General features: G+C 45.7%; 1 protein-coding gene across 1 annotated transcript in view; it reads right to left on the minus strand.

Moving 5' to 3' along the window:
• The window catches only part of SP110 (SP110 nuclear body protein), a 35,830-nt gene that overhangs the window by 12,863 nt on the left and 6,541 nt on the right, over positions 1-16,426 (minus strand). Inside the window, 7 exon segments of the mRNA XM_042950447.1 lie at positions 2,053-2,121; positions 5,606-5,686; positions 8,128-8,277; positions 10,371-10,439; positions 12,771-12,848; positions 15,093-15,170; positions 15,491-15,757. Of these exon segments, the coding sequence (XP_042806381.1) occupies positions 2,053-2,121; positions 5,606-5,686; positions 8,128-8,277; positions 10,371-10,439; positions 12,771-12,848; positions 15,093-15,170; positions 15,491-15,757 (792 nt within the window).

The following is a 16,426-nucleotide window of genomic DNA, read 5'->3' on the forward strand; positions in this document are numbered from 1 at the left end:
AGCTGACGCTGACAGACAGCTCTCAGCATCTGCTTAGATTCGTGCTTCCTACTCGTGTTTCCTAAAGACACCGGGGAGTATTTTTTCTTTTTTTCAGTGCAAAGAACAAAAAACTTGCACTTAGAACACCTAGGTTGATCTTAGTTCATGCAAGTCTTTTATGCTCTAATTGAATCCGTAAAGTGGGCTGAACAATACTTATATGACGGCTAAATGGCAAAACGCAGAACAAAGTGCTTTGCCAATTGTAAAATGTGTACACTTCTGTTGTTATCAGGGCCTCTGCGTATGGTTGGGTGGGTTGTGCACTGAGCAAGGATCCCACCTCTAAGGAGGGCTCTGATTCATACTCAGAGCTGGATACTTTCTTTATGTTTTATTTTTTTTTTTAACGTTTATTCATTTTTTTTTAATTTTTTTTTTTTAACGTTTATTCATCTTTGGGACAGAGAGAGACAGAGCATGAACGGGGCAGGGGCAGAGAGAGAGGGAGACACAGAATTGGAAGCAGGCTCCAGGCTCTGAGCCATCAGCCCAGAGCCCGACGCGGGGCTCGAACCCACGGACCGCGAGATCGTGACCTGAGCTGAAGTCGGACGCTTAACTGACTGAGCCACCCAGGCGCCCCTAACGTTTATTCATTTTTGAGACAGAGAGAGACAGAGCATGAACGGGGCAGGGTCAGAGAGAGGGAGACACAGAATCCGAAGCAGGCTCCAGGCTCTGAGCTGTCAGCACAGAGCCGGACGCGGGGCTCGAACTCACGGACCGCGAGATCATGACCTGAGCCGAGGTCGGCCGCTTAACCGACTGAGCCACCCAGGCGCCCCAGAGCTGGATACTTTCTACGAGGACCTTCTCTCAGAGGGCAGCAAAGGACCTGGTTTTAGGAGTCAGCTCCGACAGATGTGGGGAAAGCGTATTGAGGGAAGGGCACTTTTTCTAATGCGCACAAGTGCATTCTCTGAGTACATGGGGTCTCTTGTATTGGTAGTCACACTTCATGAAGAAGAACAGATAAGGTACTGATTGCAGAGTTATTTAAGTATACACTGTGTGAGGCACGGGAACGCTGGGCATAGAGCAAAGAGCAAGACCGACCACTTACTGACCTCATCGGACTTTCACACGGTGAACAGGATGTACACAGACAATTAATTTTAGTCGTGACAAGTGCCGTGAAGAAAAAAAAAAATGCTGGGTTCCACGAAGGCAGGTCAGGAAAACCTGCCCTTGCCTGCTGGGACAGAGAACGCTTAGTTCAAGGTGACGCCTGAGGATGTGTAGCAAAGGGAAGAAGGAGAACAAGGGCGGTCAGCTTCCGGAAGGGGTGGGTGAGGGGGGCACACCGAGGAAGCCCTGGGCAGGAAAGGAGGGCGAAGCATCCAGTGTCAAAGAGCCTATGCTTTGAGAAATCAGGCTGGCGGTGACCCTCGGGGTGTAGGTGGGGATTGGATGATGGGTGTGGGCTATGTTCTGTTTCTTAACCTAGGCACTAAGTACATGCGGGCTTTGCCTTTGTGTTAATTCCTCAGGCTGTACATTTACGGTACGTGCATCTTTCTTAAGCATCACACCAGTGCTACTCAATGTGCCGGCGCGTGGCAAGACAGGAGCTTGATCCAATAGAAATAAGGCATCTCCGCTGAGGAGGTCCTGCTGTGAAAACGGGGTGCTCAGTGTCACGGTTGATTTATAAGCTCTTTATTTTTGCAGACTTGCAACCAACAGACTTGTGGATGGCACCAGTCTGCGGACCCTACCTCAAGTAGCCCCTGTTCTACTTCAATGATAAATTCATGGGGGGCGAGGGGGGAGGAATGCCAATGTCGCCGGAGCCTAAAGAGGGAAGGGAGAGTGAGAGGGGACAGTGCTGAAGAAATGTTACCAATGCAGAAGAGAAATGAATGTTCACAGAAAAGGAGGAGGGGGAAGAGGAGGAGGAGGACAAAGATGGGAGGGAAAGAAGAGGAAGAGAGGACACAAACAATCGGCAGGTGGCCAGGGCACCAGTGATGTCTGACGGCCAGTCCCCGTCTCTGGCTTACTTACCCTTTGGGGGAATATTTTTCTGACACCTTCTGGTTGAACTTGAGCCGACACCGTTGTTCCTTTTCTTTTCTAAAAAAAAAAAATTAATGTCATTTATAATTGGAAACATAGATTTATATGCTTTATATATCAACGATTTTCAAGTAATTTTTTCTGTCTTTCTACCACTTTGGAGAGACAAGATAGATGTGTCTTTAAAAAAAAATTTTTTTTTTACATTTATTTATTTTTGAGAGACAGAGAGAGACAGAGCACAAGCGGGGGAGGGGCAGAGAGAGAAGGAGACACAGAATCCGAAGCAGGCTCCAGGCTCTGAACCGTCAGCACAGAGCCCGACGCGGGGTTTGAACTCACAAACCGCAAAACCATGAATTGAGCCGAAGTCGGACGCTTAACCGACTGAGCCAGCCAGGCTCCCCTAGATGTGGGTCTTATGAAAGGAACATTATAGCATTGATCATGGAGGAATAGCAAGTTCATGTTAATAGATAGATAGGAAGGCTAAAAACATTACAGAAACCATGTTTTCATAAGGTAATATATATTAACATATAATAATCAATGTACATATGTACATTGTGTATTTAATACAACATATTACATATGTACATATGTATTTAATACAAACACTAGAAGTAGATAAAGGATATAAACTTATAAATATCACATAGAAAGGACTTTTTAAGGAAGAAATATAGGGCATAAAACAATGGTTCTCAATGCTGGTTGATTTGGTCCCCCAGGGGATATTTGACAATGTTGGGAAATCTTTTTGTTTCTCATGACTGGGAGGAAAACGCTACTGGCATCTAATGGCTGGGATGTTGCCCAGTATCTCATGAGGCACAGGACAGCACTCATGACAAAGAATCATTCAGTCCCAAATGCTAGTAAGTGTCAAGGTCGAGAAACTCTGGCATAAACCATCTTGGAAAAGACAAACTGATTTGTCTAAACAAATTTACGAAAAAATTCTCCACAACCCAAAATTTCTCAAGTGAGTTACAAAATAAAAACAAAAGCAGAAACATTTCAATGAGATAACAAACAGTAGATTTCCATCATTGATCAAGCAAAAAGATGAATAGTCCTATACGAAAATGGGCAAATATGAACAAGTGAACCTCAAAGGAAAAAACTTCTAATAAAAAATTATTTAACAAACAGCTATCTTAGTAGAAAGAGGCTAGGTGATGTTATGATAAACTATGACTCTCCCAAATTGCAGTGGTTAATTATAGGTATCAGCAAATAATAGCATGAAGACCAAATAAGTCCAATGCTTGTGTTTGTAAATAAAGATTTATTGGAACACAGACAGGTGCATTTGTTTACATATTTGTCTCTGGCTGCTTTCATACTACAATGGCCGTGCTGAGTAGTTGCAATAGAGATTGTAGGGCCAGCAAAGCTCTTATCTGGCCCCTTTTAGAAAAAGTTTGCCAAGTGTTGGTTTAAAACAACCCAGTTTTACTTCTCCCTTGTGCTACTCATTCATCACAAGTTAGATGAGGTTCCATGTTATTGACACACACGGATCCTGGGGACAAAGCAACTTGTGTCTAGAACATTGTTGGTCCCATGGCAGAAATAAAGATGATACACAGGCTCTTAAAGCTTTGGCTTTGAAGTGACCCTCACACTTCTGTCCGCATTTCTTTGGCCAAGTCAAGTGACATGGCCATTCTGGAGTCCACAGGGCAAGAGTGTATAACCTTCTGAGATATCGGTGAGTAGTAATGCAATCTACCACAGCATGTTTAACCACATGCATGGTGCAAAGAAATCCAAAGGAAAACATGGGTGGCATATCATTCTTTGCTTTTAATCTGTCAACACAGAAGACTCTTATTGTTTCTAGTTTGGGTGAAGGTGTAGGGAAAATGGCATCTGTATGATGTTAATGGGAGTCTAAACTGGCAATAATTTGATCATCAGGATGTGCTTATTTTATTTTATTTTATTTTATTTTAAATTTATTTATTTATTTTGGGAGAGAGAGGAAGGGGCAGAGAGAGAGGAAGAGAGAGAATCCCAAGCAGATCCCACACTGACAGCACAGAGCCTGACATGGGGCTCAAACCCACGAACTGTGAGATCATGACCTAAGCTGAAACCAAGAGTCCAACACTTAACCGAACTGAACCATCCAGGCGCCCTGGTATGTACTAATCTTAAACATGTAGACTCTTTGCCTTTTGGGCCCTTGTTGTGACCTCTGAGTTCCTGGTTGAATCGTCCTTCCTTTCAGTCACCTGATCCACCACTTGGAGCTTCTCTTAGATTCTATGTTCAGGCGAGGCTGCTCGTGGGATTTGTGAATAGTTGAAGTTGGGGTCCCCAGTGAACCTCCTCCTCTCCCTATTAGTGACTTCCCCTCTCGTACCCCATCCCTCAACCTTTCAGGAAATCCCTGTACCCTGGTTCACTTTTATCTGCTATCTTCTTACAATTATCCCTCTTCTCTCTTATATCTTTTTTTCTTCAATACTCTGTCCTGTTTCCCATTCTCCCTTTCAACTCCTCTTTTTGTCTATTAACTACACATGCATCAACTAGAATGTAAGCTCCACTAGGGGACCAAGTTGCTCGTCCTGTTCCACCATCGTCTATCCACGGGACCTTGGAAAAATCCATTCATCCTTTACACACCTCAGTTTCTTCATCTGTAAAATGTGAATTAGTTATTCAACCCTCTCCAAGAGTTGTTGTAGAAATAAAATGAAATTATCCGTGAGGAATATTTACGATATTACTGTATAAGTTAGCGCAATGTGGGAGAACCTGTTCGAAATGATCGCTTGTATTTTAAGGTGGTCAAGTTTAACCCATTGTTTCCGACAATAAATATTTGTCATTTGAGAGTTGCATCCCGTGAATTTGTGACACAATGACCACATCACCAACAAACAGAAGAATGTTCAGATTTTTTCCCCCCTCTGAAGACAGTGGTAGGAAATGCACAATGGCAGTGGTGGTGAGGATGGGGTGACTGTTTATCAGCGAACGCCCACAATGACGTCAGCTGTGGCTGCTCAGTTGGTGGTAGTATCGTTACATTTGTGTTTATGAGGAGTCGTTCTCTTCCCAATTCTCCCAGAAAGGTCAAGTGAAGAACATGGAAATTGGGATTTTAGGAAAAAATTGTGTTCCATGGCTTGGGCCCTTTCGATAGAGCACCACGAATATATTTAGAACACATTCAGCAGTGGTGGTGTGGCCCGAAGGTAGAAAACATTGGTTCAGGGATTGGGGTGGGGAATCTTATTCTTTTTATGCATGACGTATACAGATAGATATTTATCCCTCGTCAAGATATCTGTCTATTTAAAGATAAATAGATATAGGTATGTTAAATAGATATATTAAAGATACATATTTGTGGTATTACAATATCAGGGGTTGGGTTCATAATTAGGAAAAAATATCTAAGAGGGCTCCTTAGGGCGGTGATGATGGGAAAACGGTGGAGAAACATTGGTTTAGAGTAAAACAGCTCTGAATCTGGGTTCCTGAGGACCACTCTCTGAGACTTGCGGTCCCTGATCTTTACCATGCACGATGCTTGGTGGTGTGCTGGGTGGCTCCCGGGGTCCCTTTTCCCCGTTCATTTCTGAACAGTCATCACGGATCTCTGAAAAAAGGAACGACTTTCCTTTGAGATCTCAGAAAATGTCCCCTGGAATGTTCTGTAGGAATCTCCTGGAGTCCCAGGAACCTTTGTCTTGAAAGTTCCAGCTCTTGGGGTGCCTGGGTGGCTCAGTCGGTTAAGCGTCTGACTTCGGCTCAGGTCATGATCTCACGGTCGGTGAGTTTGAGCCCCGCGTCGGGCTCTGTGTTGATGGCTCAGAGCCTGGAGCCTGTTTCGGATTCTGTGTCTCCCTCTCTCTCTGACCCTGCCCCGTTCATGCTCTGTCTCTCTCTGTCTCAAAAATAAATAAAACGTTAAAAAAAAATTAAAAAAAAAAGAAAGTTCCAGCCCTTGCTTGAGCCTCCATGACCCATCCTGAGTGTGCATCTACCACTGGGTCTGTCTGCCACTCTGGGGAGGAGCAGAGCAAGGCTGGGCAACAGAGTGTCCTCTATCAATGGAGACACCCAGTGAGGGGCTGTCATGTGAGCCCCTGAACCAGAGGCTCAACATGAGGTTGTGGATCCCTGGGGTATTCCGGAAGCCCCTTCAGGAGATCTTTGAGGCCAAACTGTTTTCATACTAAGAGGCTCTATGCCTTTCCATTGTGTTGATGTGTGCTCACATGGGAGCAAGAGCCCAGGCAGGTAAAGCTTCTGGTGCCATAGTACACATCAATGCAGTGCCCCTAAAACCGAAGGAGCAGTCGCTCCAGTCTCCCCTCCTGCAGACCATTAAAAGAAAAAAGCCAGTTTCCCTTAAGAATGTGCTTGATGAGCCAATTAAAAATTTTGACTTTCTTATATTTCTCCCGTTGAGTATGCATCTTCTTAATGGTCTGTGTGAAAAACGGGAGTCCATATAAAGCAGTTCATTATATCTTGAAGCACGAATGTCTCAAGAAGAATACTTGTGGGATTGAGCTGCAAGCTCCCTGTACAATTCAGGGAACCAATGTTTTCCAAGTGTCCATGATATTATAAAATCCTGCCTAAGTGTAAGATTCATTTAAAACGGAAGACGGCATAGGGGCGCCTGGATGGCTCACTTGGTTGAGCGTCTGACTTTGGCTCAGGTCACGATCTCATGGTTCACGAGTTTGAGCCCCACTTTGGGCTTGTTACTGTCAACACAGTGCCTGCTTCCGATCTTCTGTCCCCACATCTCTATGCCCCTCCCCTTCTTGCACACACTCTCTCTCTTTCAAAAATAAATAAAACATTTATTTATTTTTATTTTTTTATTTTAAAAAAAAATTTTTTTTAACATTTATTTATTTTTGAGACAGAGAGAGAGAGCGAGCATGAGCAGGGGAGGGGCAGAGAGAGAGGGAGACACAGAATCTGAAACAGGCTCCAGGCTCTGAGCGGTCAGCACAGAGCCCGACGCGGGGCTAGAACTCACAGACCGCGAGATCATGACCTGAGCCGAAGTCGGACGCTTAACCGACCGAGCCACCCAGGCGCCCCTAAATAAACATTTAAATAAAATAAAATAAAATCCAAGCCAGCACAATGCATTGCACTAGGCAGTGCAATATTAAAGGTGAACATAAACGTACATAGATACCTCAAAGGGCTATTCAGATATTCCATCCTTTTAAACCACAGATCCTTGTGAAGCTCGATTATCTTCCTGTCCTTGCACAAAGCAAAGTATCCCAACCAATTGAACAGAGAAGCAGCTATACGAATCCAGCTGTCTTTGATGAAACTAGACATTAGTGAGGTTTGTAAAAAATGTAATATGCTTCCAGTCTTCTCACCAATTTTTTAATTTGGGAAATATATTTATTTTTCATAAAGTATGTTATTTATGTTAATAGGTAGTTGATATGTTATTGTTACTTTTAAATGAATTAACATAAATATTTTTAATTTAAAAATATTTTATTATTTATTTTTGAGAGAGAGAGAGACAGAGCTCAAGTGGGGCAGGGGCAGACAGAAGAGACCCAGAATCTGAAACAGGCTCTAGACTCTGAGCTGTCAGCACAGAGCCCAATGGGGGGTCTCAAAGTTTTGAACCACAAGATCATGACCTGAGCTGAAGTCCGACGCTTGCCACCCAGCTGGCCCCAGAAATATTTTTAAATGATCAGTTTTTAATTTCTGATGAAGTGGATATAGATAAATTGAAACAACCTAAGCAAAAGCTCTTTGGGGTCCTTCATAATTTGTAAGAGTGTGAAGAAGTCTTGGGACTAAAAAGTTTAAGGGCTGCTGCCTGAGGCCACAGCTGAGGCCAGCTGTACCCTGTGGACACGGGTATTTCTGCACAAAATCTCCTCAGATGTTCCCTCCTGTCACACACACCTCACCGTCTTTCTTTGCGCTTCTCTTTCCTTCTACGATTACCCTCACATGTCCACCCAATGCTGTGCCTCCTCTGTGAGAGACCCTCCCACGCAGAGCATTCGTGGCAAATTCAGTCACCAGCCTTACCGTCTGGCCCAAAGGTTTGGGTACATCCACTCGTTGCCTTTTGGACCCTCGTCATGACCTCTGAGTTGCTGGTTGAATCGTCCTTCCTTTCAGTCGCCTGATCCATCAGTCGGAGCTTTTTTTGGATTGTGTGTTCAGGTGAGGCTCTCCCTGGGCCGAATAGTGATTTGTGAATAGTTTTCACTGGGGTGCCCTCCAGTGAAGGCACTGGGGTGCCCTTTCACTGGGAAGCTCCTCCTCCCCCTCCCATGCCCCCAGCCCCTTTGAGATCTCTGTACCCCTGTACCTCATTTTTCTCCTGCTAGTTCTCTGCAATTGTATCTTTCTTGTGTGCACCTTTCTTTCTCCCTTAGACTCACCATCTGCTCTCAGCCCTGTGCAACCTGTTGAAATTAACCAGACTCCCGGAGCAGAGGGCTTTCTTTCCTGGGCCATGTCTGTGTACACCTTCTTCCTGGAGGTGCCCACATCCAAGTAAAGATGGCCAGGTAGCCTGTTTTGGCACAGGAGGAGTGCTATAACGTACTTCTCCAGATTCCCGAGGACCTATTTGTGGATCAGGAGGGATCCAAGTTTCCCCAGGTGCCTCCAGTGGGAAAAGTGCAAGGTATCAAAGAAAAGAGGGGCTGCGTGGTAGAGTGTGAGGCTAGGACAGAGAGGATTTACAATGACGGCGACAGAAGGAAGGGTGTAAGGGTTAGGGTTCTCTTTCCCGCGGATCTGGATACTTTTATTTTGCCGAGGACTCACATTTATATCTTTGGATCTGATTTTTTTATTGAGTGCCAGATTTGCCTATCGTGGGGGAAATTTTTTTCTATTTTTCTATTGAATGTAATTTATTGTTAATTTGGTTTCCATACAACACCCAGTGTTCATCCCGATAAGTGCCCTCCTCAATGCCCATCACCCACTTTGCCCTCTCCCTATTGTGGGGGAAATTAAGCTCCCTTGATTTCTCAGTACTTCTGTGAAAAGCCCTAGACTCCTGAGGCATGAAAATGTATACAGAATTAAGACAGGGAGTGCTTGCTTTCACATCCCTAGAAACATTTTGCTTTTCATACACCATGAAAATGAGATCTGTAGCTGGTAAACCGCTGTTTGATCCAAAAGGATAATAAGTCTTCTCCTCTCCTGAGATTGCCAAATGCCTACAGCAGGGCTAGCTTCCTAAGCTAAGTCCCGAAGCACCAGGATTACTGCAGCCCTCTCTCCATTGGTATTTACACATCAAAAGGGATGAAGCCCAGAATGTGGATCATCTTTAATAAAAGCTGAAGACACTTGGCGTTTCTCTGCCTCTTAGAAAGAGGCATTTAAATTCCAAAAGATGAGGGTGAGGACAGAAGATCAGTTTAATCTTATCTCAAAGCAGCAAAGTTTTTTTCTTGTTTGTTTGTATTTTGTTTTTCCCTCCTTTCAGGAGAGGAGGAAGATGGCTTCTTTGTCCTGTCTATAAACGGAAAATCCATCATTCTTTATCCTTTGTCTATGGGATATCATCTGCCTCTCAGAAGGATTCCATCAGCTCTCTTCTCACTGCCTGTGGGTCTGCATTTGGGGGTAGATAATGCAGTGTGACTCTGGATGTTGAGCTGGTTGTGATGTCAATGAGGACTTCTTTCCCCTGATCCAGGTGCCTGGGGTTCCTGCGCGGTCATATACACAAAGAACGGCCCTATGCGAGTGGGGTACCATCTCAGACCCTTCACAGTGTTGGACAAAGCATGGAGCCAGAGCATAGACAGCTAGCACAGATCTTGAGGTGAGCAGGTCAAAAATGGAAAATTCTAAGATTTCCTCCCAAATTATTTGCATCTCCCCTTAGCAATGTACACCACCATTCACCCAGCCATTCAAGCCAGAAACTGAAGAGGAAGCCTTGGTTTCTCTCTCCTGCCCGGCTCCTAATTGTGCAAGTTCTATCAACTCTTTCCAAGCTGTTCTTGAACCGGCCCTTGTCTCCACTGCCAGATCTGAATGCAGAGTTCTGTCAACCTGCATGGCGTCCTCCCCTTTCCAAGGGTTGTCCTGCCTCCATTCTCTTCTGTTCCCAATTGATCCTTTACACTGAACCAAAACTGTTCTTGTCAAATGTAAAATGGGATCATGTCACTTCACTGATCGGATCTCTTCGGTGGTTCCTCATTTCATTTAGAATGAAATTCAACTTCCCACACCTTAACCTACAAGCACGAGCTGTCTGCTGCCTCCCGCCTCTTCTTGTTCTCTCGTCTTACCTTTTGAGAGGCTTTTTTTCTGGCGTCTCTTTTTTGGAGTTGACCAGATACATCTTTTTCTTTTCTTGCCTAAAGAGAAAGGATACAGATGATCTTCTCCTGGCTACAGACATAGATCTGCCAACCTCAAAGGTCAACAGTTTTCAGCGCTCACTTTTGGTCTTCAAACCATAGTGGCGAGCAGGTCATTGGTGGCCTTATGTGATGCTGCCTCATGGAGTAATGATGGAGAAGATATTCTAAAGTGGCAGAGGAGAGAGAGACATGAAGCGATTGGGACGAGTGTAGGTAGCTTGTTTCTAGCTATGAAACGGAAGAGTGAGCTATGGAAGCTGGTGAAGTGAGCTGAGGATCAAGAGGAAGCTCCTTTGATGAGCTGTGATAGGCTGGGGCAGTGACTGAATGCAGATCCCGTGACAGGGAGATGCTGAATTCTCAGAGGAGAGAGGGGTCATGGACACGGTCAGGTGAGGCAGAAGGATTGCCTTAGAGAGAAAGACGGAAGTGGAGAGGAGGGGGCAAATGCAAGCTGGTAGCAGGAAGTGAGGGTATTCCCATCCAATACCTTTTGGTGTAGTAAGAGGAAAAGTAGTCTGTTAAGAAAAGGAGGCGGGGGGGGGGCGCGCCTGGGTGGCTCAGTCGGTTAAGCGGCCGACTTCGGCTCAGGTCATGATCTCACGGTCCGTGAGTTCGAGCCCCGCGTTGGGCTCCGTGCTGACCGCTCAGAGCCTGGAGCCTGTTTCAGATTCTGTGTCTCCCTCTCTCTGACCCTCCCCCATTCATGCTCTGTCTCTCTCTGTCTCAAAAATAAATAAACGTTAAAAAAATAAAATAAAATAGGGGCGCCTGGGTGGCTCAGTCGGTTGGGCGTCTGACTTCCGCTCAGGTCATGATCTCGCGGTCCGTGAGTTCGAGCCCTGCGTGGGGCTCTGTGCTGACAGCTCAGAGCCTGGAGCCTGTTTCAGATTCTGTGTCTCCCTCTCTCTCTGACCTTCCCCTGTTCATGCTCTCTCTCTCTCTGTCCCAAAAATAAATAAAAGTTAAAAAAAAAATTTAAAAAAAATAAAATAAAATAAAGATTTAAAAAAAGAAGAAAAGGAGGTGGTGAGGGGGGCCAGCAGTTTGAAAAAAAAAAAAGCTCAGGGTTGGAAAGGAGCGTTGCAGGAAGTGAAATTGTCACGCAGTGTAGAAGGATCATTTACCCTGGGCTCGTGAAGGCACAACACATGAGCTCTGCCCTGCTGTGTGGTTTTCCCCATAGTGAAGTGCCTGCCTTCATACCCAGTGTGCATAAAGCAGATAATGGGTCCCTCCAAGACCTGCCAGAGGGTTCTAGGAAAAGGCAGAGTGGCAAGGTGAAGATACCAGCAATAAGTTACTGAAGCAATGGATCGTGGACTCTAACCTGGTATGAAGGGGCATGAAGAGAGGCATATGATGAACCAGAAAAGGGAAAAGCCAATGGACTGGTCATCCAAGTGAGGTTGAAGAACAGCTCCAGAGGGAACAAGTTGTAAGGGAGAAAGCAGGCAGGGATACTTTTGAATTAATTGTCTAAGATTGGGCTGGAGAGGAGAGTTTGGAGGTTGAACAATAGCTGTAGAAGGAGCAGACTTCAAGGATTAGATGTCAAAAAAAAAAAAATTCTGAAATTAATTATTGGGAGGTGGAGCCAGGCTTCAACGATGAGAGGACCCATGGCTGTCTTTGGGTCCAGGAGGCCAAGAATCGGTGCAGAAAAAAGTCACTGGAAAAGAGCAGAGGAAGGTTCTGAGGGACCAGAGTATTGGATGGGTCTGTTGGATGGGACACCTTCAAGGTGTCCAGGATGGTGGCACGACTTGAACTGACAGAAAAATTCTAAGTTAGCCTTAGAGGTCTGCTGGGGAAATAGGGACAAGTTAAGGATGACAGTGATTAAGACAGAGGGAGTATTTCATTCACATGGAGGGCAGAGGAGCAAAGGGCTAGTCAGGGGCAGTACGTGGCAAGCAGTGGACATCCACCCTGTCTCCCACCATGAGGTGAGCAAGAGCAGATAATAGGCAGCCTTGTCTTACGAGAAAGCAGTGCCCTCTCGGGGAACCAACTTTCAGTTAAAGAGGAGGTGTGACTGACCCTGCCAGAAGTTGTGGGTAAAGGAGACCTTGATTGTTTCAGGGCAGGCGATTGCAATGGATACGTATTTCAATGGCCCCCAGTGCCGTCTGGTTTCCCTACGATCTTAATGGAGGCTTTCAAGGAAGATGCAGTGAATGGGAGCTACAGAAACAAACTGTAATGAGCATCGTGACTCCAATCACATGGTGGGTGCTTCTGACAAAAGACGATCAGAAAAACAGAAAGTCACTCCACAGTCATGCTCCTGGGGTCCACAGGAGAACGGTAACCCTCCCTTACCTTTCTTGTTGGGAAGTGTGATGGATGCCGCCTGGAACTCTTTGGGGTCATTTGGTTCAGGAGAGCCATCTCTTATCTCTATCAAAGGAAACAGAATTCGATTCAGAGCTTGGAACAGGCAGAAGGAAAAGTCTGCCCTGCCTTGATTTGATCGGTTTGTGGTTACACTTACCAGTGTGGCTATCCCAGTGATATCCCCGCCCTCAGAGGAGGGCTCAGTTTGACCTGTTTTGAGGGACTCCCCTTACTCGACAGAAGAGAAGAATAAGGGGCCCTCAGTAACCCTCATGCAGGGGATAAGGCTGCGAGCATTGAGAGTGCTGATCTTGAATTCTGGTCAAGGTCACTGGCTTCAGTGAAGGGGAATGTCTTTGCCATATAAAAAAATACATGCCAGTCCTTAAAGATTTGTGAATGGATATTTTTGAACCTCTCTCCTTGTCATTACTTCACCTTGAAAAATAGTGAAGGAGGCTAAGTGCCTTCTATATTTCTGTGTACAAGAAAGCAGGAGCTAGTCTCTATTTGCCAACACCTGTTAATAGTAAATAAATGCGAAGTTCTTGTTTTTGCTGCACTAAGAAGACCGCAGGGTTTGAAGCCATAACAAATCTCAGGTAAGACTGCCACCTCCTTGTTTACACGGTTCAATGAGATCTGTCTTAAATTTTGGGCTCCTTAGGATAGGCATCTGAGGCAGATGGCAAGAAGTCATTAGACATTCTAAATAGTTTGTTGACTTTCAAATTATTTTGATCAACTCTTAAAAATCTAAACAATATAGAAATGATGAGGGTTGAAGGTGAACGTTCTCCACAGTCAGGATGAGGGCTCAGAAGAAGAACCGTCCGCATCTGGGTCATCTGTGTCAGGGCCACACAATGTCTTTGAGCACCTCAGAGTGTGGTTGACTCACACAGTCTTGCTCTGGCTCAGTCCCCTGTCCTGTCCCCAGGGGTCCTGCCACAGCCCTCACGCAGATGAATTTTCTCCCTTAGTAGACCTCCTAGTGATGTTTGTAGTCTAGGTCCTGTGGGTGCTACTGGGCTCGCTCATCTATGGTGCCCCTCCTCCAAGTCTACCTTTTCCAGACTCATCTCCCTTGTCTTCCCCAGGATCTCCTGCCCATCCAAGCTCCTGAGGGCTGGGTGTGCAGCTGGAAGCTGGGCCAAGATGGTGGTCAAGAGCGGCAAGGAGAGCCCTGTCTCGAGAAGATCCAAATGACCCCTCCTCTTGGTAGACATGAAAAGTAAGGCAAGCTATAGTTGTCCGCATCAACATTTCCTGGCACGGGGCCTGAGGGAGGGTGGGGCATCTCTTGAGCATTTCCTTATCTTTTATTTGGGGCCTCGGGTTGTTACCCCACACTGAGCAGAGGAAGAAGATGAATTTCAGACCCAGGACCAGCAAACAGGGACCAGAGGGAGGAGGAACAAAAACAGTCTATTCCAACCAGTAAACGTGGCGGGGCCAACGGAACACCAATGTCCAGTAAGGGTGGGAAAGACGGGGGAGTCAACAATCAACTAGCTACTTACTAATTTGTTTTCTGTTTTATTATTAAAAAATTTTTTAATTCTCGTGTAGTTAGCATATATTAGTTTCAGGTGTACAATATAGTGACTCACTACCTACGAATTGAATAATTTAATTACTGCTTTCTTTCGCTCATCTAGCAGATGGAGTCTTCCATTGCCATTGGCTTCATGATTATGTTAACCTTATTTGGATGTTAGGTGTTAGAGGAGTGAAGGAAACATTTGAACCAAATAGAGCCCTTTATTCTCAGTATTGGAGAACTCAGAATCCACGATACCATTTTTGACAACACCCGATGGTACTCCATGGTTATATTTAATGTTATCAGAGTCCTTCATGATGATGGCTGGGGAGATTAGAAACAATTTTGGAAGCTAAATCAGGTCCATCAGGCCTTTAAATGTTTTATCATCTTTTCCAATAATTTCAATAACATTACTCTTAGAATCCAAGCCATATAAAAATGGACGTGGTTGAAACTGAAAAGCCCCTGTAATCAGAGCCTGAGCAATTGAGTAAGGGTCACAGAGGGGTGTACTGCACAAGTTACATGTCATTTAAGAACACTTATCGGGTGGGCATCACAGCATCAGACTGGTCACGGAGGCATCCCTGACAAGGATTCCAGTGCTGAGTTGGAGCATCAGTCCTTGTTTTCTTTTTCTTTTGTCACACTCAGTTCTTTTTCCCTGGGCTCCTGCCACAAGCCCCTGGGTCGACAGGTGCATGATTGCCCCTCATACCCACCTCGAATTGAACTAAGTCAGTCCCAAGCAACATTACCTTGCACAGAGGCAGGCGGAGTGCCAGGTCCCTCTTGTGAGTCTTCTTCGGCATTTATGCAGGATGTTAAGTTGTCGTCGGTCATTGAAGAGAGGAAGAAAAATCATTACAGGGCATGGGGACAGAGTGTCAGGGAGGAGATTAAACATTTAAAAACACCCAGGCCAGAAGCATCAGGGCCCAAGGGCAGAGGGTGGGGCTGTTCCAAGGGTGGGAAGCAGGTGTTCAGGCTCCTGACTTTACCCAGGCCCCTGGAAGTGCCGGGAGGGGCTGTGTGTGGCAGGTGGGCACATGGGATGGACCAGGTTAACAAAAGGGTGAGACCTTGGAGTCCTAGACACGACTGCAGGTACCCTAGGCTGGGGATACACAGGTGTTGGACAAGGTCTGCTTCTCACCTGGAGTGATCCTTCCTTCCTGGGTGGTTCTGGGGAGGGCCACGGCAGGGCCAGGAGGGCTGGATGATTCAGTCCGGATCTCAGTGCTGTGCCGGGTGGATGCGCTGGGCTCACTGACACTGGGCTCACGGGGCGAGAGGCTCTGTGATCGGTGTTGGGGTGGGGGCAACGACAGCAGGGTCTGGAGGGAGCTCCCTTCGGCTGAGTTGGCTGGGACTTCAAGGAGGGTAGGCCTGGCTCTGTTCCATCCTCCATAGGAAATGGCAACTGGGATTGGTGAAGGAGCACACATCAACACCCCGGGGACTCCGAATTATTTGGGGGAAGGGAGGGGCGCCTGGGTGGCTCAGTAGGTTGAGCTTCTGATTTCGGCTCAGGTCATGATCTCTCGGTTTGTGAGTTCGAGCCCTTCATCGGGCTCTCTGTTGTCAGTACAGAGGTTGTTTTGGATACTCTGTCCCCCCCATCCCCCATCTCTGCCCCTTCCCTGCTCATACTCTCTCCCTCAAAAAAAAAAAAAAAGAACACTAAAATAAAATTTTAAAAAAAGAATTATTTGGGGGAAAGGAATTTCTTCACACATGACTTCCAAAGGGTCAGGGGCATGGGGTGGTTGTTTCATTCTCCCCTAGGTGTGGAGAACTGATTTATCACCAGCATCATCCACTCGTGGCCCATTTCTACTCTGTGCTTCTGATTTGGGGCATTCAGTTCAAATATAACTGCATCCAATCTCTGGGCTAAGACCAAAGTCGTTTCACACATGAAGTTGACTTAGTCCTCAGGGACTTAATCTTCTTAAGTTTTTCTTTAATTTTGGTTCAGAATTTAGAGTGTCTTGTACAATGGTACAATTTGAATACGTGTCCCTGTTTTAATAAGTAAACACATCACACCTCCCTGTAGCAAAGAAGATAAAATAGAAATTCCTTCACA

The sequence above is a fragment of the Panthera leo genome, chromosome C1 (assembly GCF_018350215.1).
Source record: "Panthera leo isolate Ple1 chromosome C1, P.leo_Ple1_pat1.1, whole genome shotgun sequence".
NCBI classification, from domain to species: Eukaryota; Metazoa; Chordata; class Mammalia; order Carnivora; family Felidae; genus Panthera; species Panthera leo.